Source organism: Thamnophis elegans, chromosome 4, assembly GCF_009769535.1.
Source record: "Thamnophis elegans isolate rThaEle1 chromosome 4, rThaEle1.pri, whole genome shotgun sequence".
Classification (NCBI taxonomy): domain Eukaryota; kingdom Metazoa; phylum Chordata; class Lepidosauria; order Squamata; family Colubridae; genus Thamnophis; species Thamnophis elegans.
Genome location: NC_045544.1, coordinates 63,967,815 through 63,992,743, shown reverse-complemented (window position 1 = coordinate 63,992,743; position 24,929 = coordinate 63,967,815). Strand labels below are relative to the sequence as shown.

The following is a 24,929-nucleotide window of genomic DNA, read 5'->3' as shown; positions in this document are numbered from 1 at the left end:
GGAGCCTACTCCGCTTTCTTTTAACTATGGGAGAGTGCTTACAAATTGAATTGAGATAGCACCTTTTTCAGAGCAGCTGGGATGGTGCCCAATTTGGGACTAGCCCTGAGGTTCAATGAACTTTGCTACATACATTCAGAGTCATGGGATTATTTATGCTAGGCACACACCAGAGGTGGTTCCTCTCCAGCTTTCTGCAGGTTGCGCCTTGTTGAGTATTAAACTGTCAGTGGAATTAAGGGAAGAGATCTCCATGAAAAATTGATTACAGTTATAAAGGCTGATATATTGAAGTGCATCACGAACATTGTTGTCTTACTGCAGAGCGTGGAAGAATGTAAGCCAATCTTGATATATTTCAAAGAATGCAGAAATATTGAGGAGCAGACAAGCAAAGCTGGGTGAAAGAGAAAAATGAAGCAGGATAAAATTATTATTTTTTTCTTTATCTTTATCTTTCTGGGTTTTTGTTGTTGTTGTTTTGAGAGTGAAGAAAAATATTTGCTGGTGTTTTAGGTGTACTGACGTTGCAGCCAAACTGAATGGCACTGTACAAAAGGAGATTACAACTTGTAACTGCAATGGCTTAAACTCTAGCAGAATAAGTGTTTATGGGGACATTGTCATTAGATCTTTCAAAATTTAAAATTATGTTTTTCCATTTCATCCTAATAGAAAATATCCAGAATTGAAATGCCTTCAATTGTAGGAAAATCTTTTTTTCCTCTTTTTGTTTTTATTTGGACAATTTTGATTTGCACTGCAAACACATGTTTTAAATCATTGTCTTTCTTTGACAGCTAAAAACTATATATACATTCATCTATAGTGTATTTAAAAGACAAATTGGGTTGTTTGTTTGAACATATTCCCCCCCCCCCATATATATAGAAAAAGGCGGAAATGGCGTATGTTAGAAAAAAGTTAATTGAGATTATGGAAAAAGGCATGAAAGAAGGAGAGCAGATGACACCAGATGAGATGCTGTTTACTCATGAAGGAATTCTATACCCAACTATCATTTGCAACCCAGAACATTTCAAAGCTTTGGAGGCCTTCCAAGCCAGGAGTGACGATATAGTTCTAGCAGGATATTGCAAATCTGGTGAGTTTGTTTGTTGGTTTTCTTATATCTACAAAGGTGACTCTGGGCTTTGGATACATGTTTTTAAAATGCCCTGCCAGATTAATTTTTACTTTAAAAAGTGAGGAATTAATGAATCATAGGGTAACAGCCTGGAATAAAATCAAAGGGTAAGGAAAACGTCAGGAATAATATGAAAAACATCTCTGCATATCCATAATTGTCCTTGTTTCTGCCATTCCCTGAGAAATTTTAAATAATATCTATTTAATTTCTGAAGTTGCACTGTGAGAAAAAAAACTATCATTACATCTATAGAGAGAAACCATATTGTTAAACAGACTTCAAATTGATTGATTGAATATATGTCACCCTTGCTACGATCCTATATTGCTGACATTTTAGCTACAAAAGTTTAATAACACTAGCAACTTTAAACTTGTATGTTCAATGGCTTTCAATTTTTTAGAATTCCAAAGAAAAACCCTGTTTGGAAGGGACAAGTTTTAATTTTTTTAAAATATATTTTATAATGGGAATTTTTTTTAAAAAAATTTATTTTTATTACATAGACAACACATACACACAACAATGAAAAAAGAAAAAGAAAAAAGAAAAAAAACACAAAAAAGAAAAAAAACCATCATCACATACAGCATGTCGTTTGATTACAGGTGTTTTAACATTTATCATTCTTATACATTTATTATTTCATTTAATAGGTTATAATATACAGTTTGGGTTGCTTTGTTTACCATCCCTTCCTCCTGTTATAACACCACCTTATTTTCCCTTTCTTTTCTCCCTCCCTCCCTTCTCTACTTTCTTCCTTCCTCCTCTCCTTTCCCTTCCTTCTTCCTGTACCTTTCTCCTACTCCTAGTCTTCCTCTTCCCCTTCCTACCCTCTTTTCTCCTCTTTCTATCCTTTCCATCCTCCTCTCCTTACCTCTTTCTTTCCACCCTCTCTCCCTTCTCTTTCTTCCTTCCTCCTCTCCTTCCCCTTCCTTCTTCCCTTACCTCTCCTTTGCTCCTGCTCTTCCTCTTTCCCTTCCTACCCTCTCTCCTTCCTCTTCTTTCCCTTCCATCCTCCTTTCCTTTCCCTTTCCTTTCTCCCTCCCTTCTCTACTTTCCTCCTTCCTCCTCTCCTTCCCCTTCCTTCTTCCCATACCTTTCTCCTACTCCTGCTCTTCCTCTTCCCCTTTCTACCCTCTTTCCTCCTCTTTCTCTCCTTTCCATCCCCCTCTCCTTACCTCTTTCTTCTTTCCCCCGTCTTCCTTTCATTCTCTCCTCCTCTCTCCTTTAATATATTTTATAATGGGAATTTTTGAACTGGTGCTGATTGGAAGCATTACACACAAAGGTAAGTCTCTAAACTTCTGAATAATTTCTCAGATATATTAAAATGCCAATTGCACTTTAATATATCACGCCAGTAAAAGTAAAGCAAAACAAAAACCTTATATTTGAATAGAACCTGGGGTCTGCTTTTTTAGAATGTGTAATTTACTCAGGTGCTTGAACATAATTTGTCTTGTTTTAGCTTTCCTGCAGGTTTCTGACTGTGTTTACAGTTGACACATCAATAAAGGAGAATATTTGTAGCTAAGGCCTGAAATGAGGGGTCCTTAGTGCTGTCTGAGCTTACTTGTTTTCTTGCAGATCAGTGGTGGGTTCCGGTTGCAATGGGCCCAGCCTTGTCCACATGGCCGTGTGCAGCTTGCATGCACATGTGTGCAATGCGCGCATGGGTCTTAGCACCTCCGCAAGCCTCTGCGACACTCCAGCTGCTCAGTGGAGCATTGCGCAGGCACTGTATGTGCCATGCACGTGCACAGAAATGCTGAAGACTTAAAAGACTGGTAAGGAGCTTGGGTAGGCGCCTGAGCACCGTACCGGAATGGTATCTGGTGCTCTGGGCAGGCACCAGTACGCCCATACCAGGGCGTATTGCCTGCAACCCACCACTGTTGCAGATGTTTCATTACCTAAACTAAGTAACATCATCAGTGTTTGTAAGGAGTGTCAGTTTATATTCTAGTGGATTGCCCTATCAGTGTTGGTGCGGGTAGTCTTAGAGATTCATGGTCCAATACTCCTTGACTCATCATATAATCCAGCCAAAAGCTGTGTTAGGATTATCAAAAATGATATCTGACACATCTGGAGACTGAGGAAGGCACTACCAATTCTTCATGAACAATTTAAGAATGTCTTTATTATCCTTATGCAGAGAATCAGAACACGAGAGATTTATAGCAGTTCAGTTTTTGCAGTACTGCTCATATTTCAACTTCATCCCAAGCTTAGTTTTCGCTACAGCCTCCTCAAATTTTCTGTCCATTTTCTCATTTTGGCTTTCTGAGAAGACGGACGTCCAGTCACCTACTATGCCTAAAAAAGAAACGAGAAAGAAAAAACCAATTACAGTAGTTGGTGGAGGGTAAGAAGGTAAGGGGAGAGGAAGTCTTTCAGTTAACCCAAAGAATAACTATTCTTCTAAAGTCCTCTAAAAGCAACAGAGGGTTTTATAACACACTAAAGATACTTCCATGGGACACCTTCAGGCAGTGGTGTCCAGTTCATATGGTTCATGAAATGTTAATTTTAACAGAGATATTTTATGCATGCTTAGGAAATGTTCCATTTCTCAGATTTGGAAGAGATTTCCCCCTCCCCCTTTTATCCCTCAAAAAGTTCGCCTAACTATTGCTTTGGATGAGTAACAAAGACATTTCAATTTTTATAGGGTACACAAATTGTACCCTACACCCTACCCTTCATAAGATGGCATTTGTCCCCTTTTTCAGCAATTGACTCTACTCAGCAAGAAAACTATAAGATAGGACGTGATGAGGTTTAAATCTTTATTATACAAAGGAATGTAACCCTTAAAACAGAATAGTGATTCCTTATGGCAGTGCTTTAAGGCTGATTCCTTAAAAGCAAGAATTAAGCAGTTGTGACTTTCTCTGCTGCCTGTCACGTTCTTGCCATCTGCTCCAGATGTGGTATTCAGCAGGTTCTGACTAGTTCTGGAGAACTGGTAGTGGACATTTTGAATAGTTCAGAGAAATGGTAAACACCACCTCTGACTGGCCCCGTCCCCATCTATTCTCTGCCTCCCGAGTCCCAGCTGATCGGGAGGGAATGGGGATTTTGCAGTAACCTTCCCCTGCAGTGGGGAGGGAGTGGAGATTTTACAATATCCTTCCCCTGCCATGCCCACCAAGCACGCCCACCAAGCCACACCCACAGAACTGGTAGTAAAAAAAAATTAATCCCACCACTGATCTGCTCCCATTACTTGATCTATCATTTTCTTTTTTTTTTCAATCAAATTTTTATTTTTTATATTCTTTATACATATCATTGCGTGAATGGTGTGATAACTAGGTAACATACATTTCAGTACATATAAATATAGTCTTATTATTCATTTCCATTGTTTCATATTATTTATACATGTCTTTTATTATCACCCTTCCTTTCTGAACCATCTTTCTGTCCTTTTGTATATTAACATATTCATATATAATATTATTTCCCCCCACTATTTTCTATCCCTATTTTAACTTTCCCCTCTTTTCATATCACTCTAATATTCAAAGACATGTTTTCCACCTTTTTTGTTGTTCATATTTCCTTAGTTAAATCAATGTTCCATCATTCATTCTTCCATTTTTCAATATCTCCTTGCACAGTTATAATATCAATCATGATCATTTATACATTTAGGGTATTTCTATTTATATTCTTTCCAGTTCTTCAATCCATATAATTCTACTTTTAATACACATGTTTAGATTAATATATATTTATATATATATTCCAAATTGCCCATTGTAAAGTTCTAACCTTCCACTGTTATTCATATTTGTATACATATTTAGTAGTGCAGTCACTCAAAATCTATTTTTCCCATTCTTCATATACATTGATATTACAATATTATCTGAATATCTATCACACTTATAAAATAATAATCCAACCTGTATAGATCTGATATTAATACACATTATTGAAATATATTCATAAAACTATTCTTTTACTCTGTTTTCCCTTATCCTTCATCTCTTACTAGCATTCAAACCTTTAATCTTATTTTCTTTTTAGTTTTCTTCCCAATTTTTTCCCCTTAGGTCTTTTATTCCCTCTATTTGACTATGCAATTTAACTTTTCCTCTGAACTCTACCGTTTCCCTCTGTCTGATTCCAGAACTATCCACTCCACCTCCTATCTCTTTTCCCCAGTTCTCTTTCTGTTTCTCCCATTCCCTATTTAGGTATTTTACCCTATCTCCCTCCTATTTTAGTTTCTTAATCACTATTCATTTTGGCAACATCTCCTTCTTGTTATCTTTTTCTTGCTGGTTTCTCTCCACTTTCCCCTCTGTTTCTTCTGGTAGCTCCATTCTTTCTTCCTTGTCCTGATCATTGTCCGTTATTCTTTGTATTAAATTTCTCAATTTTTGGTCTATGCGATCAAATATTTTCTCAATGCTTTAAAAAACTCCATTCTGTTTAGGTTTTCCTCACTTCCATCTAATGTTGCAACTATGTTTAGTCAATCTCTTTTTTAGTCCACTGTCCAGAGTTCATTAATTCAAAAAGCCAAACTTCCAAGTCACAATTTTAAATCTTGTCAGTCCAAATAATTTAAATTCACCAGGAGCTTATCCATGCCTCTTCAAATTACTTTATATGTTCAGTAATATTCAATGACGTTCAGGGGCTCTTAACTGAAGTCCTTAGTTAATAATCAAATCTCTAGTGGTCTTAGAGTAAGTCTGTATCTAACAGATATTTCCAATCTTTTTCAATAGTTATTTCCAAGTTTGCATATTTCCCTTTTTGTCAGCAGATGGCGCTCTCACTTCTGTCTGCTTCAACCTCTCTGCGATATTGTTAACAGTTCCAATTTCAATTGTTTTTTCAATTATTCCAATTATTTTTAAATTATAAATCGAATAATTGAGCAACGTTTGTAAAGAGAAATTTAGGACTTCAATTCCAGCATTTTAAAATGCTCTCAATTCCATGTCTTTTAACTTTGACCAAGTTTCTAATTATTATTTAAAAAGCTTTTTTTTTCCTTCTTGAATTCTCTGATATTTTTCCTGTGTACCAATTTGCAGCTTCCAGAAATAGCTTTAAATATGCTTCCCCCTTGGTTTTTGGGGGTAAACTTCCAATAAACAGTATTTTCTCATCCAGATCACACTCCATGCACTTTCTCCATTCCAGCACAGTCTTGGGTATTCATGCTGTCCCCGGCTTCATGGCTGCCATTTTGGATGCCGCTGCTCCTTGTCTTAAGATGAGGGGGTTTTCCCAGTCAAGGAGGAGATATGCGACTCTCCTCAACCTGCTACCTTATTTCACCACCTCTTATTTATTTATTTTATTTATTTAATTAACTTGTATGCCGCCCACTCTTGGAAGACTCAGGGCGGCTTACAAATAAAAAGGGAAGGGGATATAAAAAATAAAAGACAACAATTTAAAATTCAACAACATTCATAACTTAGGATGGGGCTGGATAATTCAACAGCCCCAGGCCAGCCGGAACAGCCAGGTCTTGGTCGCTTTGCGATCTTCATGGTGGATATGGTCTAAATTCAGACCCTCCAACAGGGAGAGGTCGGAGTTGACGGCAGAGCTTGCAGATCAGGCTTCCAAAGGTGCTTGATGTACAACCAGAAGTCCTGGACCTATTATTTTCTTGACTTTCTATTTGCTCCCTACATATTGAAAAATTGTTGTTGTCATCATTAGTTGCCAGTCTTAGCTCATTCTGGACCTTAGCTTTCCTGATTTCCTACTTACAGATTCAGGCTATTTGCTGATATTCTGATTTAGTTTCGTGCCCCGTTTTCCCATTAAAAAATTTTTTTTTGATCTTTTTGTCCCTCAGTTTGTCAGGGCCTAACAAAATGGTTATTAAAATCAACATTTACTTTAACCTTGTCATACCATAGATAACCGTGCCATCCAAATCTTAATTCATGCCCTTCTAAATCAAGTAGCCTCTTATTTTGTAGGTTCACTCTCTCTTTTCACCAGACCAAACGGCAAGCATAAAAATACCCTAGTTTTGCTTCCTGTATCACCTGATTTGTACTTGAGTGACCCTTCTTCACCACTTTGAATACTTTGAGTAATGGGAACTGAAATCCCACATACCATGAAATCATAGTTACAGAGGATTGCTAAATTTTGTTGGCAAAATTATTTAAAATATTACATGTTACCTTTGCGGAAAAGTACTTGGCCGATTTTTCCTAAGGTTCCTGCATTATCTTTCATGCTTTCAAAACTTGTTTTCTTTAAAATGCTCTCAATCTTTTCTTCGGTCACAGACAAATCAAGGAATTTGGCTATATTTTTCAGTGCTGAGACTGGATTCTGAATAACGAAATATATATATTGTATGTTAATAAGGCTTCACTGGAAACATTTCAATTATCTCTATTCCAAATCTTGATCTGGGTATCACACAAAAATTATGATATTTGAAGGTTGGACTTGTGTGAATTAGAAAAAATAAACAAGTGAAACAAAGCATAGTCTTCATTCTTTCATTGAAGTATTAGCTACTTCATTAGTAGTATGAATACTTAAATAATATGAATACTTGAATTAGTATGAATACTAATGAATACTTCATTGTTATTAGTAGATCAGCTGATCCGGAGAGTGACTTTAAAAAGAAAATGTTTTTTGATACATTTACCAGTTGCTTAGAGAAAAGCAACCAAGCAGTAACCTTGAGTTATATTTCCTATCGTTATTTCCTAATCAATTGTTCATTATCATAAAGTAGTTGGCCAAAAATAATTGTATTCTTAAATCTAAATCTTTATTATTAAAAACTTATTTTTCGGAGTGTAAGACGCACCTTTTTCCCTCAAAAAAGAGAGTGAAAATCTGTGTGCGTCTTAGACACTGAATACAGCATTTTTTGCCTCCTGAAATCTCACCCCTTCACCAAAATGGCCATGCATAGCCTTTAGGAGGCTTATAGAGTGCTCCTGGGGGCTGGGGAGGGCAAAAATGAGTGAGAAACAGGCCAGTTTTTGCCCCCCCAGCCAGGAGCACTCTATAATCCTCCTAAAGACTATGCATAAGGTGACCAGACGTCCCGATTTCAGCAGGACAGTCATGATTTATAACAATTTGTCCCGTGTCCTGGGGCATTTTTAAAAAGTCCCGATTTTCTGGCTTCATGTTGAAAGCCCAGTGGATTTGCTTAAGAAATCCTAACCGGGGCAAGACAAAAGACACTCTGTCTAACCTCTCTCTCTCTGTCTCAGTACTTTCATTGAAGATATTAAAACTTTAAAGCAAGAAAATGGAACCCCCCCCCTCGCGCCCCTTTTACCTCATTTTATAAGAAAAGATGACCCAGTACCATAGAGCTCCAGGAAATACTTAGCTAGAGAGGTAGCGAGTGTTCCTTCCTGGATTTTCTGGAAGGGAGGGGCACGGAGGTTGGAGGTCAGCTCGTGTGGAAAAAATGGTGACAAAGTTTCTTTGAAAAATATTTCCCTGACTAATTTCACCATTTTAACTTGCTCAGTTGTTTGTACTAACATCTACATCATCATCATTGACTTGGAGTGCTCACTTGTGCCTGCTGGTAAGTGAGCTGGGTTTTTTTCTTTTATTTTTTTAATGAATTTTAAAATAATATTTTATTTATTGTGCATAGGATTTTTTAAAATAGTTTTATTCTGTGTGGATTCTTTTTTTAAATTGTCTTAGACTATTTAAAAAAAGATTCTATCCTAAATACAAAATACCAGCTGCAGTTATTCACGTAAGAACTGTGGCAAGAAAGGTGGTATAGTGACCAATTTACAATGGCATTGAAAAAAGTGACTGATGACCATTTTTCACACTTAGTGACCATTTTCACACGTAGTGACTGTTGCAGCATCCTCATGGTTACGTGATCAAAATTTTTATGTTTGGCAACAGTTACAATTTATTATTTGTAAATTGTAGTTATGTTGAAATAAAAAAAATATTACAATACTATTTTTGCATTGTATGAAAATTTTTGTTGCTCCGTATAAAATTTTTAATCAAGCCCCTCCCCCTGCCCCTCCAGTCAAAGGTGTCGCTCTTTACCCATCTGAAAATCTGGTCACCTTAACTATTCATGCCCTTTTTTTGAAAAAAAATGGGCCTGTTTTCACGAAAAACGGGCCATTTTGGGGAGGTCTTCAGAATGCAAAAACTTTTTTTTTATTTGCCTCTTCAAAATCTTGGTGTGTCTTACACTCCAGTGCATCTTATACTTTGAAAAATACAGTACCTCTTCTACCAACAATCAAGAAGTCAACAGCAATGGCAAACAGCCCAACCAAAGAATCTCTAAGACCACCTTCCACCAACACTGTCAGCAGAATATAAACTGACAGTAAACAACAGTCCTCACTAGCACTGATGATATTACCTGGCTTGGGTAATGAAATGTCTGCAAGAAAACAAGCAACTTCAGAGAGCATCAAGGATCCCTAATATGAGTATTCATATATGAATCCCTATTCTGTAGGTGTGGCCTGTTTTGTGGGAGTGGCTCAACGGTAATGTGACCAGGTGAATATGACCAACTTGGAAAATGTGGTGGAACTCGGTGGTACCAGCCGAGGTACCGGGGGAAGGTCTTGAACGGATTTTATGGAGCGAGTTTCAACTTGTCGCTCCTGAGGAAGTGGACAAGGCCATGGGAGCGGTGAGTGCCTCCACTTGTATACTGGACCCGTGCCCCTCCTGGCTGGTCTCGACCAGCAGGGAGGTGACACGTGGCTGGATCCAGACAATAGTTAACACCTCTCTTCGGGAGGGATCCTTCCCGCACCTCCTAAAGGATGCGGTGGTGAGACCCCTCCTGAAGAAACCTTCTCTGGATCCAGCCATTTTGAGTAACTATCGTCCAGTCTCCAACCTCCCCTTTGTAGGGAAGGTTGTTGAAAAAGTGGTGGCCTTTCAACTCCGGCGGTCCTTGGATGAAACCGATTATCTGGATTCCTTTCAGTCTGGTTTCAGGCCTGATTACAGCACAGAAACTGTTTTGGTCGCGCTGATTGATTATCTCTGGCGAGCCAGGGATAAGGGTCACTCTTCTATCCTAGTGCTTCTTGACCTCTCAGTGGCCTTCGATAACATTGACCATGGTATCCTTCTGCAACGGTTGCGAGAGGTGGGAGTGGGAGGCACCGTTCTTTGGTGGTTCTCCTCCTACCTCTCAGACAGGTCGCAGTCAGTGTTGGTCAGAGGGCAGAGATCGACCCCTAGGCCCCTCAATTATGGGGTGCCGCAGGGTTTGGTCCTGTCCCCCCTCCTATTTAACATCTACATGAAGCCGCTGGGTGAGATCATTCGCCAGCATGGGATTAAATATCATCAATATGCGGACGATACACAACTGTATCTGTCCTCCCCATGCCAAGTCAGTGAAGCGGTAGAAGTGATGTGCCAGTGCCTGGAGGCTGTCAGGGTCTGGATGGAAACGAACAAGCTTGCACTCAATCCCAACAAGACCGAGTGGCTATTGATGCTCCCTCCCAAAGATGGTCCAGCTATTCCATCTCTTAGCCTGGGGGGTGAAATTATACGCCCCTCAGAGAGGGTTCGCAATTTGGGAGTCCTCCTGGATCCACAGCTGAAGTTAGAACATCACTTGTCGGCTGTGACCAGGGAGGCCTTCACCCAGGTTCGCTGGTGCACCAATTGCAACCCTATCTGGACTGGGAGGCCCTTCGGATGGTCACTCACGCCCTCGTCACCTTAAGACTGGATTACTGTAACACGCTCTACATGGGGCTGCCCTTGAAGAGTGTTTGAAGACTCCAGTTAGTCCAGAATGCAGCCGCGTGAGCGATAGTAGGTGTACCCGGGTACACCCACGTCACACCTATCCTCCGTGAGCTGCACTGGCTACCCATGGGTCTCCGGACAGGCCTCAAAGTGCTAGTCATTACTTTTAAAGCCCTACATGGTATTGGACCTGGCTACTTAAGAGACCGCCTCCTGCCAATTACCTCCCTGAGGCCTATAAGATCGCACAGACAAGGCCTCCTCCAGATTCCATCTGCCGGTCAATGTCGACTGGCAACTCCCCGGGGGAGGGCCTTCTCTGTTGCTGCTCCGGCCCTATGGAACGATCTCCCCATGGAGATCCGGACCCTTATGACCCTTCCAGCCTTCCGCAAAGCGACCAAGACCTGGCTGTTCCGGCAGGCCTGGGGCTGTTGACCTTGTCCAGCCCCATCCTAAGTTGTCAATGTTGTGGATCTTTTAATGTTGTCTTGTTTTTGTATGTCCTTCCCTTTCCCTCTTTTACTTGTAAGCCGCCCTGAGTCTCTTTGAGAGTGGGCGGCATACAAATTAAGCTAATAAATAAATAATAAATAAATAAACTTACTTAACAACACTCTTAGCAACCAAAATTTTGGGCTCAATTTTGGTCATAAGTTTCTTTTTCTTTCTTTCTTTCCTTCCTTCCTTCCTTTTCTTCCTTTTGTCTCTCCATTTTTCTTTCTTTCTTTCTTCTTTCTTTCTTTCATCTCTCTCTCCCACTTTCTTTTTCTTTCTTTTTTCTTTCTTTCTTCCCTTCTTTCTTTCTTTCCTTCTTTCTCTTTTTCTCTTTCTCTTTCTATATTTTTTTCTCTCTCTCTTTTCTCTCACCCTTCCTTCCTTCCTTCTTTCCTTTCTCTTTTATGTCCTCTCCCTCTCTCACTCACTCTCTCTCCCCTCTCTCTCACACACATCCCTTCCAATTATATTCGTAGACATATTCTATGAACTAAAATCAGTGCCCAATTAAATCCTATGATCATGACATTCTGTGTCCTACAACAGTGGTCACCAACCTTTTTATCGCCGCGGACCAGTCAGCCTTTGATAATTTTACCGTGGCCCGCTGAGCGCACGCAGGGGTAGGGGGGCGTTGTTCGCGACGACACATTGATTGTTTATATATCAGATTGTTTTGATTAAACAACTTTTATTTTATTGTATTTAAACATGCCTTACAAAATAAAATACAATTACATAAATATAAAGTGCAAGGCTACGCTACTAGCGCTGTCTACGCTAGCCCTACGTAGCTGCGCAGGCGCTCTTAGGTTTTTTTCAGGAATCGGCCAGCGCTGAAGCGCTGAAAAGGAATGAGAAGGGCGGCGCTGGACACGGGGGCGGTGGGCCGCTGGTGACGTCAGAGTGCCACCAGCGGTCCAGTAACACCCCTTGTGCCAGTTAGCCCTAATTTGCATACAGAAAGAAACTATGGCCCCCGGCCGCTGCAGCGATCATGGCCCCTGGCCGCTGCGCAGCCCGGTGCCAGGTACTCCACGGACCGGCACCGGTCCGCGGACCGGGGGTTGGGGATCACTGTCCTACAAGCCAATTTACAGAGCTCCCAATTGCCTTTTACCACTCTGGGAGTTAACCGAATATGGTTAACCGTCCTGTTATCTCTTAGCCTTGGTTCACACCTTTTTAGCAGAGCAGCAGAGAGGGCTAATTTCCAACAACTTTTTTTCCTTTTGCCGAAGCCCTATTTCTCTGCCACTCGGCAGATGACCTGGTGGGTGTCTGAAAGTGTTGGGAATGCTACGGAAGGCACGCACGCACGCATGCACACACACACACACACACACACACACACACATTCAGACACATCGTGCTCGCCACAATGCAAGGCACATGTAAGGGGGTTGAATCAGCTGAGAGGCTGGCAAAAAAGAAGCCTCTCTTTCTTTGCTGCCGCGGCTTGCAAAGGAAGCCAGGAGGATGGCCGGTACTCCTCCTTCATTGGAAACGAGGCAGCTGTCTTACACACACGCATGTGCGCGCGCCACGCATTTCCGCTTTCTCGGTCAGCAACCCAGCCAGGCAGGGTTGCAGCCAGTGGGCTTCAGTAAATGAAGAGAGTTCTGGCCAGTATCCCCGCCTCCTTCCTTTGCGAGTCGCGAGCTGAGAAACAGAGGCAACAAAGGAAACAGAGGCAACAAACAAAGGAAGGAGGTGGGGGTGCTGGCTGGTGCTCTCTTCATTTACCACAGCCTGCCATCTGCAGCTCTGCCTGGCTGGGTGGCTGGCCGGGAAAGTGGTGAAGGGGGAGCGCAAAGGTAGGAGGCGGGGATGCTGGCTGATACTTTCTTCATTTACTGCAACCCCGCCTGGCTGGGTGGCTGGACGTGAAAGCGGTGGTGCGCAATGTGTATGTGTGACAGCAGCCTGGTTTCCAATGAAGGGGGTGGGAAATCAATGCGATTTCCTCCCTCTGCATCTATTCCCCACTCCCTTCATTGGAAACCAGGTGGTTGTCAAAGAGAAGGTGTACATGTTATGTGGGCTTTTCCAACAGCTGAAGAAGGAACAGAAGGGGAGTTTGGCTGTTAGAAAAGCCCACGTGGTGTGCATGCCCTTCTCTTTGACAGCCGCCACATTTCCAATTGGGTGGGAATCCATGCAGAGGGAGGGGAAACATGGATTTCTTCCCCCCCATTGAAAACCAGGTGGCTATCAAAGAGAAGGAGCGCACACTACATGGACTTTTCCCAATCCTCCACTCCGACAAAAGAAGTGTGTAGGTGGGGCAAGCCTGGTGCGGACAGGCCGGCAAGTGAATGAGTGGCAACTGGACAGGTGTGGGGGGGAGAGCAAGATGGCAGGCCAGGGGAGGGAGCATTCTGGTATGGGGCCACGAGAAGAACGGGTATGGGAAGACATGCTAAACTTCAAGAACAGGTACCGGTGCATACTGGCTGAAACCCACCCCTGGATGGAAGGCTGAGTTAACCTTGAGCCTGGTGAGATTCAATCTGCCAAATTTCTGGCAGCTGTGATCAGCAGAAGTAGCCTGCAGTACTGCACATATAGAATATAAGAATATAGAAACATAGAAAACATAAGAGCTGTATTATAATCTACATTGCATGAAATATTCATTCTCAAAATCAAAATCCTTGCAACCTTGAATAGATAAAGCACTAGATATGTGCTGTATGCAATTCTTTTGGGGTATATCCACAGAAAACAGAATTTATCAACACACCACTGTCCAGATCCTGGTAAAGTCATTTTTCAATGCTACACAAACAATAAAATTGATTTACTAACTTTTTAAAATGTATTTTCATACATTGCATATGGGTTGATTTAGAAAATTACATTTTCAGAATTACAGTATTGTTCATATAGTTGATTATTTGAAGCAGAAATGCCAACATCGTTTTCAGCAGAAATGACAATATCATGAATTATTTCTTAAAATACACAGGAAAATCAAAAATGCCATCTTAGACATAGTAATCATTGAGGAATTTCATTAAGACAAACTATTAAATGCATCACAATAAAATGTCTAACACTTTTGAATTGGCAAGTTTTTTTTTATTTAAGAAGAAGTCTGGTGTAAACTCTAAAGAAACAATTAAACATGGCTACATATATGCAAAAGCATTACTTGAAAAACTATAATGTTTACCTGTTTTGGGGTATGCCGCTAGTATGATATCATCTTCCCGAGCTCTAAAAGTATGAATACTTTTCAGGGTTTCCAGAGAACAGATCATAGTGGGATATAACATGCCATCATACATAAATGTCCGTTCCGAAAGAACCTTCTTTTCATTTTCTTCCAATGCTTCATCCAGAATCTTGCTTACTTCTTGATGATCCATGATTGTGCTATTCTAAGGCCACAGATGGGTAGTCCAGAGATTCAACTGGCTTTGTAAATTAAGAAGCATGCTCAAAGAACAGATCAGGTTATTAATTAACTAACATGAAGTAAATCTATGAACAAAGTTCATGTAACACTTTCTCCTACAAAGCATTTTCTAATGAAGTTGTCGCCAACTTGGATTGAGTAGATAAAGTGTTAGAGATATTCTTAAAGGGATAACTAATCTGAGGCAACCTCCTGAAAATGGAGATAGAGTTCCTGAGTTCATGAAACGCTGGCTGGACAGTGGACAGCATGCTAGAAATCCTAGAGCAACACTTTCTCAGAGAAAAGGAGGTGGCAGTAATTAGCCGTTGCAAAGCTAGAATACAGGTGGTCCTCAACTTACAATCCTCATTGAGCCCAAAATTTCTGTTGCTAAGTGAGACATTTGTTAAGTGAGTTTTGCCCCATTTTACAACCTTTCTTGCCAGATTTGTTAAGTGAAATCATAGTTAAGATAGTAAGTGGTAAGTGAATCTGGCTTCCTTGTTGACTTTGCTTATCAAAAAGTTGTAAAAGGTGATCCCTGCAACCATTATTAGTATGAATCAGTTGTCAAGCATCCAAATTTTGATCACGTGACTATGGGGATGCTACAATGGTCATAAATATTAAAAACGGTCATAAGTCACATTTTTTCAATGCAATTGTAACTTTGAATGGTTACTAAACAAACTGTTGTAAATCAAGGACTATCTTTTCTTAGTCCAAGTGCCACTGCCATAACCCGCCCATTTTTGTTATCATTGAGTTTGCTGCAAAGCTGAATCAAAGTTTGGCAAGTTAGTACTGGTTGTTTATAATGACTTTGAAAGGTTTGAAGAAATATTAAAATTGAATAAATTATATAAGATACCAGCCAGGTGTGAAAAACTGGCCTTGTGTCGAAAGCCTAGGAAATCTATAAAATGTGTGACATTTTTTGGCAAAGTATGAAATATCTGTGTTATTTTAAAATGCTATATATGCTCCCCTGGCATTGTGTATAATACCTAGGCATTGTGCAGAATGACAAGAACTATTTAGGCAAAGGATGAAAAGAGAGTCATGCAAAGGGCTAGGGTTAAGCCTAAGCCTAACTCTTTATTGAAAAGGCCTATATGAAAATGAAAGAAGAAATGCAAAATAAAGTACAGGGGTTTCTTACTGAGGAAAAAAAACCCCATCAGTAATTACCTATTTGCTTCAACAGGGAAGGCCAGAATGGCATTTTAGCGTGAGTATTTTATACTTCATACAGTTTGCTTTTTGGTATTGTATAAAATCAGTGGTGGGTTGCAAATATTTTTACTACCAGTTCGGCTGAACCTGGCCGAACCAGGAGCAACCCACCACTGCATAAAATGTTTTGGAAATAGAATGGAATGGCATAAGCTGCATAAGCTCACAGTGTACATATAAACAGCATGTAATAGGATATGGATCATAAATCATAATTACAATAATTAATAAATATGTGATTTTTTTGGTATTCTATGGATTTCTTAAGCATTTTATAAAATGCCTAATTTCACACATTGATGGTGACATACATATATAAAAATTGTATTTTGTGTCTGTGTGTTTCTATCTGTCCTACCTGATCTGGAAGAATGAGTATGCTCCAGTACTGTTGCCTAGAAAGCTTTGGCTGATGGAGTCAGAGGTGGTATTTACCGGTTCTCCAAACTACTCAAAATTTCTGTTACTGGTTCTCCAGAACTGGGATTTTTGTCATGAAAGTGCAATAATCTTTTCACCTTCACCTCCTCTGCGAACAAGCCCTAACCATACAGTTTCTTTGTGTTAGTGATAGTTACAGAAAGACATTTGGTATAAGTTTTGAACCAAGGAGCTATCTCTCGTGGATTTTGGATTTTGAGGTGTATTAAAGCAAACAAAAATTTATAAGGAATTTTTTTTATGGGGATAATGAAAGCCTCTTAGTCATTTTAGTCTTTCAACAATAGCTCAACAAATTTTAAACAGAATAAAAGAGTAAATGCCTTCATCTGATAGGTAAGTCTAGGTTTATATTAATTCTGGAAGAATTCTTCATACATATATAAAAATTCTATTTTGTGTCTGTGTGTTTCTATCTGTTCTACCTGATCTGGAAGAATGAGTATGCTCCAGTACTGTTGCCTAGAAAGCTTTGGCTGATGGAGTTAGAGGTGGTATTTACCGGTTCTCCAAACTACTCAAAATTTCTGCTACTGGTTCTCCAGAACAGGTCAGAACCTGCTGAATACCATCTCTGAATTGGGCCCTCAATACTTGCTGTTGTCATCAACCCATCTTATTTGTGGATGCTTTTTATCAAGAGGGATCCATTGTATGATGGCTTGGTTCACCTGCCAACAGTTCTTATTGCTATGTGACCAGCCTGTTTCCATTGCAATTTTTTTATTCTCTTAATGATATTGTATACTTTCGTTTGTTCCTAATCCATCTGCAGGTCTTTCTATCTTGTCTTGTAAATGCCATGCATGTGTCTTTCCATGGCTCTTTGAGCTACTCTTAGCTTTTGTGTTGAGGTTAGTGTCCATGTTTCACCAACATATGTTAGAGCAAGTAGTACTCACTGATTGAAACCTATTCAGGTAAAGGAGGAAATTCTTCTTGAAAATTATGCTTAGCTTGCCAAATGCCTGTCAATCACATTTAACACACCATTTAATTTCTTTTATTGAATCACCTTCCACTGAGATCTGTTGGTCAAGGTATATACGTATAGTGGTCTACTGCATCTAGTTATCCAGATATAAGATAGATATGTGGTATATGTAATTCTGTTGGGAGTATACCCATAGAATACATAATTTATCAACATACCAGTGTTTCGCCTTTAAATAACCTGATAAAGTCATTTTTCCATACTACACAAAGAGTAAGAAAATGAATTTTACCAACTTTTTAATGCATTTTCATACATTGCATGGATTGATTTGGAAAATGTGTAATTGACATTTTCAGAATTACAGTATTGAAGATATTCATACAGTTTATTATTTTAAGCAAAGATCCAATGTCATGGCTGTATGGAACATGTATTAGATTATGCTTGGCTGCTGCGTGTTTTTATTTTTTGTGTTTTGCATTGTGTTTTTTGTGTATTTTATTTGTTTTATTATAAGCTGCCTAACAAACACATAAAAGTGATATGGGTGGGTATATAAATTGAATAAAGAAATGAATAAGAAAACAATTGTACAAGCCTGAGGCGAAATGATTCAGACTTATGTTTTTTCTTCAACTACAACATGACATTCATGACTTCAAAGTTACAAAAGTTCTGCGAAGAATAAAAGAAGAAAATACCCTTTCCCTCTATAGGAGGAATGTCTTCCCTTCGGTTCATTGCTTGTTCAAGTCAAATACCAGAGGGTGTAATTCAGAGTTTATTAGGCATGTAAGCAATAGTGTTGGCCCTTTTCCAAGTGTGAAACACTGTTTTAAATACCTGAAGAGCCTGTTTAGTGTAATCAGAGGTGGGTTGATCCTGGTTCAGCCTGGATTGGGCGAACTGGTAATAGTGGCGGTGGGAGGCTCCACCCACCCGCCTGGATGCTTCTGCGTATGCACAGAAGCTTCTATGAATGCACAGAAGCAGCACACGAGAGAGAGAGAGAGAGAGAGAGGGAGGGAGGGAGGGAGGGAGAGAGAGAGAGAGAGAGAGAGAGAGAGAGAGAGAGAGAGAGAGAGAACTGGTAGTAAAAAATTTGGAAAACCACCACTGAGTGTAATGGTTTAGGCATCAGGGTTGGGTCAGTCACTTTCTCTCAGCCTTAAGTAGGAGACCGTGGCAAACCACTTCTGGAAATCATGGTCAAGAAAACTGCAGAGACTTGTCCAACCAAACTCCAAGAATTGGACATGATTAAATGGAGAAAAAAAAACATCTGGACATGTCTAGCCACAAAGGTGTGTTTAACACCTTCCCATTAATTAGTATACTTTACCATTTGCCTGAAACATAACCATTCTCCTCATTCTTTGTTATCTTTCCACATCACCCTCTTGTTTCTCTATAATTGTGAAACACTAACTTCCTTCCAAATTGGTGCTTCATTTTCTAATAATAATTTCCCCATGTCCCTGTAAATGAGTAACCAAGTTTAAAACTTCACTGGACTTGTGATACTGTAGGGTTCCATTTAGAAAGCATGGGCTGAGTGATTTTTAACAAATCTGAAAATCTCTTACTACTAACCCCCAAAGCTGGTCCAAAAAGATATTGTCATCAATGTATTGCATGTTAAAATCAAACAGAACCAGGGCTGAGAACCACCCCTATCCTAGCTCACCACATGTCATCATTAAGAGAATAACAGAGTTTAAGGGACCTTTAAGGTATTCTAGTCCAACATTCTGCTCAAGCAGGAGACCCTACCATTTCAGACAAATAGTTGTCCAATCTCTTTTTAAAAAGCACCCATAACTTCTGAGGGCAAGCCATTCCACTGATTAATTGTTCTAACTGCCAGGAAGTTTCTCCTTATTTCTACGTTCCTCCTTGATTAGTTTCCCTCCATTGCTATTTGTCCTGCCTTCAGGTGTTTTGGAGAATAGCTTGACTCCCTCTTCTTTGTGGCAGCCCCTCAAATATTGGGACGCTGCTATTGTGTCAGCCCTAGTTCTTCTTTTCATTAAACTAGACATACCCTGTTCCTGCAACCATTCTCCATATGACTTAGTCTACAGCCCCCTAATCATCTTTGTTGTTCTTCTCTAGAAGAACAACTTTTAGAGTCTCAACATCTTTTTTACATCGTGGCGACAAAAACTGAATGCAGTATTCCAAGTGTGGCCTTACCAAGGAATTATAAAGTGGTATTAACACTTTACGTGATCTTGATTCTATCCCTCTGTTTGTGCAGCCTAGAACTGCATTGGCTGTTTTGGCAGCTGCTGCACATTGCTGGCTCATATTTAAATCCACCAGGACTCCAAAATCCTTCTCACAGTTACTACTACTACTACTACCACCTATTCACAACATCATTTCCTTGCTTTCTCAACCAATCTTGCATAGAGCAAGGGAGTACATTCTTACAGGCAAGTATAGATTTTTTTTAATTAATTCTGGAAGAGTTCTTCCACTTAAAAATAAGTATGCAATGTAAAAATATGTCAATATCCATAAGAGGAGAAAAGAGCGAATGGTGTATTGAAAGCAGCTTTTTTCAGATTGTTGGACTTCAGCTCCTATAATCTTTGACTCATCATATAACCCAACCATAGCTGTGTTGGGATTACGGGTATCAGAAATGACATCTAGCACATCTGGAGACTGAGGAAGGCACTACCAATTCTTTTTGAATGACTTAACACAGAGAATCAGAACATGAGATATTTGCAGCACTGATGATCTCTTCAGTTTTTGCAGTACAGCTCATATTTCAACTTCATGCCAAGCTGAGTTTTTGCTACAGTCTCCTCAAATTTTCTGTCCATTTTTTCATTCTGGCTTTCTGAGAAGACAGATGTCCAGTCACCTACTATGCCTAAAAAAGAAAAGAAAAAGAAAGAAAAGAAGAATTAGAGTGGTAGGTGGGAGATGAGAAGTGCAGAGAAAGTCTTTCTCCCAAAGAATAGCTATTCTTCAAAACTCTGTGGAGATTCTCAGTCATCCAAGTCACAGTTGTCTCAGAGATACTTTTTCAAAAGGCAGCTGGACTGTTTTTTCCCCTTCAGGAAGAAGAAGAAAATATGTTGTTTCTCATTCAAGAAGCTTTGTCGGTTCTGGCAGGATGGTGGGGGTGATGGAAGGATTAGCCCAAAAGTTCTGTTGCTAAGCAAGAGAGTTGTTAAATGAGTTTTGCCACATTTTATGACCTTCCTTGCCACAGTTGTTAAATGAATTGCTGCAGTTGTTAAATTAGTAACATGGTGATTAGCTTAATCTGGCTTCCCCATTGACTTTGCTTGTCAGAAGATTGCAAAGGCCTGACCCTGGGACCTTGTAACCATCATAAATACGAAACAGTTGCCAAGCATCCAAATTTTGATCACATGACCGTGGGAATACTGCAATAGTTGTAAGTGTGAAAAATGGCCATGTCACTTTTTTCAGTAGTGTTATAACTTTGGTCACTAAATGAACTGTTGTAAGTTAAGGTCTGTATCATATTCCCTAATATTTGAATAAAGCTACCTCAGCTAATGCCCTAAACACATTATGAATATCAGCCTTTCCAAATCCATTGCTGGTCTTCAGCCCTTATCATTACTAGCCAACACACCTTTAAGTATTAATTGAAGTAGAAATCTACAGTAATAGAGTTGGAAGGTACCTTGGAGGTCATCTAGTCCAACCCCCTGCTCACGCAGGAGACCTATACTGGGGATTCGAATCACTGAGCTGCCGACCTTTCTGATTGACAAGCTCAGTATCTTAGCCACTATTGGGAGTTGAAATCCCACTCACCATTAAGCCACCAGGTTAGAGAAGACTATTAAGTGTTATTGACAAAATTATTAAAAATATTACAATATTACCTTTGCGGAAAAGTGCCTTTCCTAGTTTCCCGTAGTTTTCCGCGGTATTTTTCATGCTTTCAAAACTTGTTTTCTCTACAATGCTCTCAATCTCCTCTTCAGTAACAGAAAAATCAAAGAATTTGGCTATTTTTTTCAGTGCTGAGACTGGATTCTGAATAACACATCAATATATAACATAAGTAAAGTAAAGCTTTCCTGGAAACATTTCCATTCCTTCTATTCATATCTTTATCTGGATACGCAACTACAACTACAACTACTACTACTACACAGTTATTTTGATATTTATAGGTTGGGCTTGTGCAAATTAGAATAAATAAAGAAATAAGCAAAACAAAACATAGTCTTTATTGTTTCATTGAAATATTAGCCGGTAGATCAGCTGATCCAGAGATTGGCTTTAAAATGAAAATGTTTCTGATATATTTACTTAGAGAAAAGTAACCAGGCAGAAACTGAGTTACATTTCCTATTTCTATTTCCTGATCAATTGTTCATTACTGTATAGTGCTTGAGCAGACATAATTTTATTATTAAATTAAATCTAAATATTTACTCTTAAAAACATACCTCTTTTATTTCCTCATAGGTAATAAAAAATACATTGCTGTCATTCAGATGCTTGTTCCATTCAGAAATATGATCAAAATAAGATCCATAGGTCACTGAAAGGAAAGCAAAATCAAAACATTTTGATTATTTATCTATATAACAGTGAATAGTAATGTGAATATTTATGTTGGTGTTTGGCCCCATGATCCCAGGAAACAAACAAACAAACTTCCATCTATTCATTTTTTCCATCAATATTTTATATTGATTCCAATATGATATTTTATTATACCCTGTCTATTTTATTCTAATTATTAACAAATGTGGAACCATGTATAGTTTAAATCATTGATCATCATCATCGTTGTTGTTGTTGTTATTGTTATTATTATTATCATGTGGTTAATCTTTGGTGAGATTCACAACCTTTGGGGCTGGTTGGTAGCTCAACAGCTCGAGTCCTAACCAAGGACCTAGAACTGTTAAGGTAATGTAGGAGCATATAAGCTGTTCTAAGTAGGGTGTTTTTTTGTAGAATCAGAATGTTCAAGTCTGATAAATTTAAATTTTCCAAATAGTGAGGTAGCCCTTTGGGTATTGCTCAGGACAACACAGAATTTCTTTTTCCACAGTCGCTCAACTTCAATTTGCAAGTCCTGGTACTTTGTTATTTTTTCTTGCTGTTTATCTTCAATTCGTGCATCTCCAGGTATTGCAATGTCAATGAACCATACTTTTTTCTTTTCAACTATTGTTATGTCAGGTGTGTTGTGGGCCAAGTGCCTGTCAGTCTGGATTCTGAAGTCCCACAAGATCTTGACTTTCTCATTCTCTAAAACCTTCTGAACCTGATGTTCCCAGTGATTTTTGCTGTACTCAAACCCAAACTTTTGGCACAACGTCCAGTGAATGATATTAGCAACATGGTCATGGCATTGTAGGTAGTCAGTTTGTGAAATTTTGCTGCACCCACTGATCAAGTGGTCGACTGTCTTGTCTTTCTCATTACAGAGGTGACATTTGCTATTGGTGGTAACATGTTGAATTTTTGCCTTCATGTAGTTTGTGGCTAAGGCTTGTTCTTGAGCTGCCAAAATAAAGCCTTCTGTTTCTTTTTTCAGTGCTCCTGATCTTAACCAGTTCCAAGTTAGCTTTTGGTCAGTTTGCCTTCAATACTTCTCAAGTATTGGCTATGCATAGCTTTGTTTTTTCCAATTTTCAGCTCGCTTCTCAATTACTTCTTTCTTATATTCAGCTTTTGACTTAGTTGTCTTTAAAAGGCCTTCTTTATTTACTTCCTTAATCATTGATTCTTCACTTTTCTGGATGTAATCATTCAAACTGTGTTTTTCTTCTTCCACAGTCTGTTTTACTTGTAGGAGTTCTCGACCACCCTCTGCTCTTGGTAGATATAATCAGTCGACATCACTTTTAGGGTGCAAAGCATGATTCATTGTCATAAGCTTCCTTGTTTTTCTGTCCAAATTGTGCAACTCCATCTGGGTCCAGTCAATTATTCCTGCAGAGTATCGAATCGCAGGTATAGCCCAGGTATTTATGGCTTTTATGATGTTTCCTCCATTCAATTTGGACTTTAATATCTTGCGAATTCGTCGAATGTATTTGGCTGAAGTTATTTCCTTGACTTTATTATGCATTAAGTCAGAGGCCTCTAAAATCCCCAAGTACTTGTAGCCTTCTTCTGATTTTACTGCCTTTATCATTTCTTCATTCTCAAGTTCTATTCCATCATCTTCTATGACCTTGCCTTCTTTGGTTGCCATTGTTGCACATTTGTCAATTCCAAACTGCATACCAATGTCTTGGCTAAATTCTTTTGTGCTTTCAATTAATAAATTCAGTTCAGCTTTTGTTTTACCAAACAGCTTCAAATCATCCATGTACACCAGGTGTGAAATTTTCAGTCCTTTCTTTGCAAGTTCATATCCATAGTTCATCTTTTTCAAAATGATTCTCAGTGGTAACATTGATAGTATAAAAAGTAAGGGTGAAAGGGAATCGCCCTGGAAAATGCCTCATTTAATTTCTACTTCACCCATTACTTCTTCATTAGCTATAAGCTTCATTTTCCAGAGCTTCATTGAAGTTTTCATGAATTTTTGTATGTTGCTGCTGATGCCAAAGGTTTTCAGGCATTTCTTGATCCAGCTATGGGGAACTGAATCAAATGCATTCTTATAGTCTATCCAAGCCATGAACAGGTTGGTTAGTTTTTTCTTTGAATTCTTTAGGATTAATTTGTCAATCAGCAGTTGTCCTTTGTTCCTCTTGAATATTTGCAGCATCTTTTCTGTTTTTGTTGGGTTGCTTGGCTAACAATGGAATCTATAAAGAGAATCAAAAACCTATGACCACTCAGTCAAAAACCTTGCTCTTTATTTTTTACATTTTTTTAAAAGGTGCAGGGTTTAATTGTATAGTCATGGCCATCATCTTGACATTTTGACAGTCCCCTGTTTGTTAACCATGCATGCTTATTCGGTTGCCTTAATTATTTAGCAAAACTGATGTTTGCTTTGCCATTTATTTACAGTTTGATAATTTAATTTTTTTCTTTATGGGTACCAGTCAAACCATTTGTCATTTCAAACATAGCCAACCACACTCAGAGGCATTGGCAAGATCTAACATTCTCATCAAAATAAGGAAAGCAGCAAGTGCCATCAGCCCCCCAGGGATACTTTTGTCATTTGTTCCCTTCCTCCTTTGATGCCACCTGCAAGTACTTCTGGTCACACCTGTCCCAGAATTATCAATGTCTTTGCTTGTTAAAGTAAATATATTTGGTCAGTTTCCATGTACTAAACTGAGAAGTTAAGTTTGAAAAGAAATATAGTGTTTTATTACATTATTAATAATAATAGTAGAACTGATGAAGTCAAATAAGAGTCTTGGAATGTTGGAAAAAATGCATTCTGATTTAACAGGCAATAATATCAAATGGCAATTAAGCACATAAATGTGTATAAGAGATCATTAATTTCTATGGAGATTCTCAGTCATCTGGCTCATACTGTAGTTTTCTCAAAGGTGCTTTTTCAAAAG

The 24,929-nt window shown here is 39.0% G+C and overlaps 1 protein-coding gene and 1 long non-coding RNA gene across 3 annotated transcripts in view; one reads left to right on the top strand and one right to left on the bottom strand.

The window, feature by feature from the left end:
• Nucleotides 1–163: 163 nt before the first annotated feature.
• On the top strand, nucleotides 164–1,583 carry LOC116507963. Its single transcript, XR_004255257.1, has 3 exons — nucleotides 164–337; nucleotides 892–1,105; nucleotides 1,554–1,583. It is a non-coding gene; the product is annotated as an uncharacterized LOC116507963 (long non-coding RNA).
• A 1,690-nt stretch (nucleotides 1,584–3,273) lies between these two features.
• Nucleotides 3,274–24,929, bottom strand: part of LOC116507096 (sulfotransferase 6B1-like) — a 30,140-nt gene continuing 8,484 nt past the window's right edge. Inside the window, exons 5-7 of one of the 2 annotated variants that reach the window (XM_032215039.1) lie at nucleotides 21,882–21,976; nucleotides 7,336–7,489; nucleotides 3,274–3,475 (exon numbers count right to left, since the gene is read on the bottom strand). In XM_032215039.1, coding sequence (XP_032070930.1) covers nucleotides 3,345–3,475; nucleotides 7,336–7,489; nucleotides 21,882–21,976 — 380 coding nt within the window. In that variant the 3' untranslated portion in view covers nucleotides 3,274–3,344. Of the gene's footprint in view, nucleotides 3,476–7,335; nucleotides 7,490–19,950; nucleotides 20,315–21,308; nucleotides 21,463–21,881; nucleotides 21,977–24,929 lie in introns of those variants that run through there. The other variant, XM_032215038.1, reaches the window with a different exon arrangement.